The sequence below is a fragment of the Perkinsus marinus genome, assembly GCF_000006405.1.
Source record: "Perkinsus marinus ATCC 50983 genomic scaffold scf_1104296952944, whole genome shotgun sequence".
Lineage (NCBI taxonomy): Eukaryota > Perkinsozoa > Perkinsida > Perkinsidae > Perkinsus > Perkinsus marinus.
Genome location: NW_003208692.1, coordinates 1 through 1182, shown reverse-complemented (window position 1 = coordinate 1182; position 1182 = coordinate 1). Strand labels below are relative to the sequence as shown.

The window sequence follows — 1182 nt, the reverse complement described above, 5'->3', positions numbered from 1 at the left end:
AGCCGCTAGTAATAAATGAGCTCTGCAGGAAGTGGGCGAAGGGAGGTAAGCCAACAAAGAGGGGAGGGAGTGGGCCAGTTTGGTCTTCCTCAGCTGCCCAGGGCACTAAGTTGGCGGCCTTCTCGGCGCTGTACAATCTGGTGGGGCAAATACTAAAGGGCGGTGTTTCCTCTAAGAAGGGTATTGAAGGGGCTGGGCGGGAGGTTGAGGGCATAATGAGGCGGATGTATAGGGCGTAATGATAGGGGCATGCGAGGGCCTCTCTATAGGTCGCTGCAGATATGTCGTATCGTTGCAGAGGGTGCCTGCCCTCACACATAGGCAGTTGTCGGCTTGTCGGTTCATGGAGAACTGCATTGCTGAGATGCTCACACTGGAGCCCCAGGCCGCCTATCGTATCGCGTTTACGAGTAGTCACCTCTGTCTCTACTTGGGCACGCTGGACGTGGCTCGTATAATAGGTATCCGTCAACTTGGTGTCATATTGCGGTCGGCTATGAAGGCCCAAAGCAAGGGCATCAAGTCGATTACTCCTGGGCAGCCAGCTGGGGGGTCTAAGGCAAGCAAAGCGGCAGCAGGAGGAACAGCTGGTGTGGAGGCGGTGCGTCAACTGTATAGTGTATGCTATGTGAGAAGCTCTGCGGTGTGGGTTGCTGCTATGGAACGCCTACCGGAGCAGTTAAAGGACTTGGTAGTGGACTGGAGGGGCGACTTGTTACGAGTTGTTGTTGGTGTAGTTGCACCCGCTAATGGTGATACTGTTGTCTGCGGCTAAGTCCAAGGAAGGCCACACTGTCTATTTGCCCTTCATGCTGCATATGCTGGAGCTCGCCAACTCTCTAGCCGAAAAGGCTAATGTCTTCGCTCCGCTCACTTCCCTTCTGGTATGGCGCTGGTGATGTACAAGAGCGTTGGTGATCATCTTCTCCAGCTCCGAGGGTTGTCGAACTTAGCGGCTAAGGAAAAGCAGCAGACCAGTACTAGGCGACCAGCCACTGCCTCTACTGACCTGAAGCCGACTCAGGTAAGGCGCTTCGCTCCGCCGCCATTTTCGATGTTTCTGCGTCTTAGGTGGACCTCGTTGTGAGGGTGTCCGAGAGGCAACTTGACAACCGTCCAACTAGCCAGGCTTTGCGGAAGTAAGCTTCTCCTGAACTCTGTGTGTATTCACGACAGTGTACA

The 1182-nt window shown here is 54.6% G+C and overlaps 1 protein-coding gene across 1 annotated transcript; it reads left to right on the top strand.

Moving 5' to 3' along the window:
• Nucleotides 1-279: 279 nt before the first annotated feature.
• Pmar_PMAR021452 (hypothetical protein) lies at nucleotides 280-1139 on the top strand (the record flags this gene model as incomplete). The annotated part of the gene is made up of 4 exons (XM_002776886.1): nucleotides 280-691; nucleotides 738-884; nucleotides 932-1024; nucleotides 1072-1139. Coding segments are annotated over 4 exons (720 nt in total), but the record flags the coding sequence as incomplete, so codon positions are not given.
• Between the last annotated feature and the right edge of the window lie 43 nt (nucleotides 1140-1182).